The 3,422-nt window shown below is 33.0% G+C and overlaps 1 protein-coding gene across 1 annotated transcript; it reads left to right on the top strand.

Annotated features, from left to right (window-relative positions):
• Positions 1 to 771: 771 nt before the first annotated feature.
• Positions 772 to 2,946, top strand: LOC108483306 (polyubiquitin-like). Its single transcript, XM_017786625.2, has 2 exons — positions 772 to 939; positions 1,605 to 2,946. Exons 1-2 carry the CDS (start codon positions 787 to 789, stop codon positions 2,748 to 2,750), a joined length of 1,299 nt encoding a protein of 432 aa, XP_017642114.1. The 5' UTR covers positions 772 to 786; the 3' UTR covers positions 2,751 to 2,946.
• Positions 2,947 to 3,422: the final 476 nt, after the last annotated feature.

Here is a 3,422-nt window from a genome sequence, read left to right as displayed (position 1 = left end):
TATTTTTGTAGCTAAATCTAATTTTTTATTTTTATAGCTAAAACTAATTTAACTTTTATTTAATATTAATATTATATTATATTAATTTATATTTTAAATATTAAATTAAAATATAAAAAATATTAAATTTTATCTTAAAATTATTTTGAATTAAAACTGAATAAAAATTAACTTTAATGGCAAATTTCAATCAAATGAAAGTAAAACAACAAAATTCAACATAAAATTAAAGTATTGTGGTAAATTTATCTATAGTGCATAAGGAAAATGAAAATATCATTGAAAATGGAATATAGTGACAAATTTTCATATTAACCCAAAGGAACCTATAGTCACATGGGAGCTATATATAGCATAGAGTTTTAGATAATGCGGTTAAAATATGTCATAAGTTTCTATATTTTTCATAAATTTTAAATTTAATCCCTATACTTTTAGTTCTAGGAATTTAGTCATTTTAATTTTTACTTTCAAAATTTAGGTCTAATTATTAAGATTGTTAAGATTACTTTGTTAAATTTAGGTTCACTACAATGTTATTGTTAACAAAATAATTTGACATTGTTAATAATTAGACTAAAATTGTGAAATAAGGAAAATAGAGGACTAAATTCCTAAAAATAAAAAGATAAGGACTAAATTCTAAAGATGTGAAGAGTACATGGACCTATAACACATTTTAACCAGATAATTGCCTATATTTAAGTTTTTGCTATTTACTTTCTTTATTATTTTCCATATTTATCGAATGAAAAACAAACTCAGCGTGGGCTTCGGTAGAAATAAATGTGGCAAGCACTGATTGGTTATACTATTGGCAATATTGTCGTAAAGTCGGCAAATTCCACCTATAAGAAAGGCGTAAATCTCCCAATCTATTCACCGGCAGACTCTTCCGTCTTCAAACACTTCGAATCGTTTTCCAATTACTCTGACAAGGTAACTCATAGTTGTTTTATATTTCAATTTTTCAATCTTAATTAACAATTTTATTGCTTTTATGTATTATTATGGGCTTTTTTCTTTTAAAATCGTATCTTGTTTGTTATCTCATTATCTTGAATTGTTGGTGGATCTTGAATGAGTTTTCAATCCTTTTTGCTTTAATTTTGATAGATCTTCTCATAATTTGATTGTTTATACGTATAAGGGTTTTTTTTTTTAATTTAACTAATCGGATCTTGGTTAATCATGTTGAATATCTTCCTTGAAAATAGTTAAATTATTAGTGGATCTGTTAATGGACCATCTTTGTTTATTGAGATTCAGTTGTAAATATTTGACATTCTTAAATTTGTTGATGTGTGTTCTTGGGATTTTAAATTGGTAGATTTGTTTAGGCTCTTGAAATTTTTGTCTATGCTTTCTATTTGTTTTGAGAATTTTGATTTTCTTGGTTTTCTTTGATTTTAAAAAGGGCATCTCTTGTGATGGTATTCTTGCAGATTTTATTTCCAGGTTTTAAATTTGTTAAAATATAATAATTGATATATAAATGACGGCCTTGGATTCTAACTTATTGTTTATGACTTTGTTTTTCTGCTAATTTTCTGAACTCTTGATAATTGAGATACTAATTTGTTTTTGATCTTTTGATTCAATAGATGCAAATCTTTGTTAAAACCCTCACTGGCAAGACCATCACCCTCGAGGTGGAGAGTTCAGACACCATTGATAATGTGAAGGCTAAGATCCAAGATAAGGAAGGGATCCCACCGGATCAGCAGAGGCTTATCTTTGCTGGCAAACAACTTGAGGATGGCCGCACGCTAGCCGACTACAACATTCAGAAAGAATCCACCCTTCACTTGGTTCTTCGACTTCGTGGCGGCATGCAAATCTTTGTCAAGACTCTCACTGGAAAGACAATTACCTTGGAGGTTGAAAGCTCTGACACAATAGATAATGTAAAGGCAAAGATCCAAGACAAGGAAGGGATCCCACCAGATCAGCAGAGGCTTATCTTTGCTGGAAAGCAGCTTGAAGATGGTCGCACCTTAGCTGATTACAATATCCAAAAAGAGTCCACCCTCCACCTAGTACTTCGTCTTCGAGGTGGCATGCAAATCTTTGTCAAAACTCTCACTGGAAAGACAATTACCTTGGAGGTGGAGAGTTCGGATACCATTGATAATGTGAAAGCCAAGATTCAGGACAAAGAAGGAATCCCACCAGACCAACAAAGATTGATTTTTGCTGGAAAACAACTTGAAGATGGAAGGACTCTTGCCGATTATAATATCCAGAAGGAGTCTACTCTCCATTTGGTTCTCCGCCTTCGTGGTGGTATGCAGATCTTTGTAAAGACTCTTACCGGAAAGACCATCACTTTGGAGGTTGAAAGTTCCGATACCATTGACAATGTGAAGGCAAAGATCCAAGACAAGGAGGGTATCCCCCCAGACCAGCAAAGGCTCATCTTTGCTGGCAAGCAGCTCGAAGATGGTAGGACATTGGCCGACTACAATATCCAAAAGGAGTCTACCCTTCACTTGGTGTTGCGGCTGCGTGGTGGGATGCAGATCTTTGTTAAGACTCTTACTGGAAAGACTATCACTCTAGAGGTTGAAAGTTCAGACACCATTGACAATGTTAAGGCAAAGATTCAAGACAAGGAAGGGATCCCACCAGACCAGCAAAGGCTCATATTTGCTGGCAAGCAACTTGAAGATGGCAGGACATTGGCTGATTATAATATCCAAAAGGAGTCTACTCTGCATCTTGTCCTTCGCCTTCGCGGTGGTTTCTAAGTAAGGATTGTTTGCCGTTGTTGGTGGCCTTTTTTTGGCTTTAAATAATGTGTGTGGAAGCTTATTTGGGATTATTATTAGCTATGTGGTTTTCGAACTTTCATGGGTTACTGCTATTAGATCTTTGTTTTAATATTTTAAGTTTGTCTTTGGACGCTATTATGAATCGTCAACCTCGATGTTCAAATGCCTTCAACTTCTGTTTGGTACGTTGAACCTCTGATATTTGGATGTCATTTTTGGAATTCTTTCATCTTAATCCTCCAAAGCATGTAAAGATCCACTTATACATATATATATATAAATAAATATATTGCATTAAAAAATTCAACTCTTTTAAGACCATAGAATTAAGTCATGATGTTATACTTTGTCACGGGAAATTAATGTCTTATCTAAATCGAATTTGAGAAAGCCATGAAGTATTCGACCAGCTGGAGATTGACATATTTTAGTCTACAAGATGACTAATTAAGTGGGCATCGAAGTATTGAGGTATCGAAGTACGAATCAGTATGTATCAAAGTGTAAATAGTGGCACTGAAATGCAAACCCGTACAAGTACGTAACTATTCATATTGGCATGTCATTTGAATTTTATCCTAAGTTTATTCGGACTCAATACATATATTAGAACAATTCTTTACAATTTTTACCAATTTATAACCATTT

This window comes from Gossypium arboreum, chromosome 1, assembly GCF_025698485.1.
Source record: "Gossypium arboreum isolate Shixiya-1 chromosome 1, ASM2569848v2, whole genome shotgun sequence".
Lineage (NCBI taxonomy): Eukaryota > Viridiplantae > Streptophyta > Magnoliopsida > Malvales > Malvaceae > Gossypium > Gossypium arboreum.
Note: the sequence above shows the minus strand (reverse complement) of the source record. Positions and strands in the feature narration are given on the sequence as shown.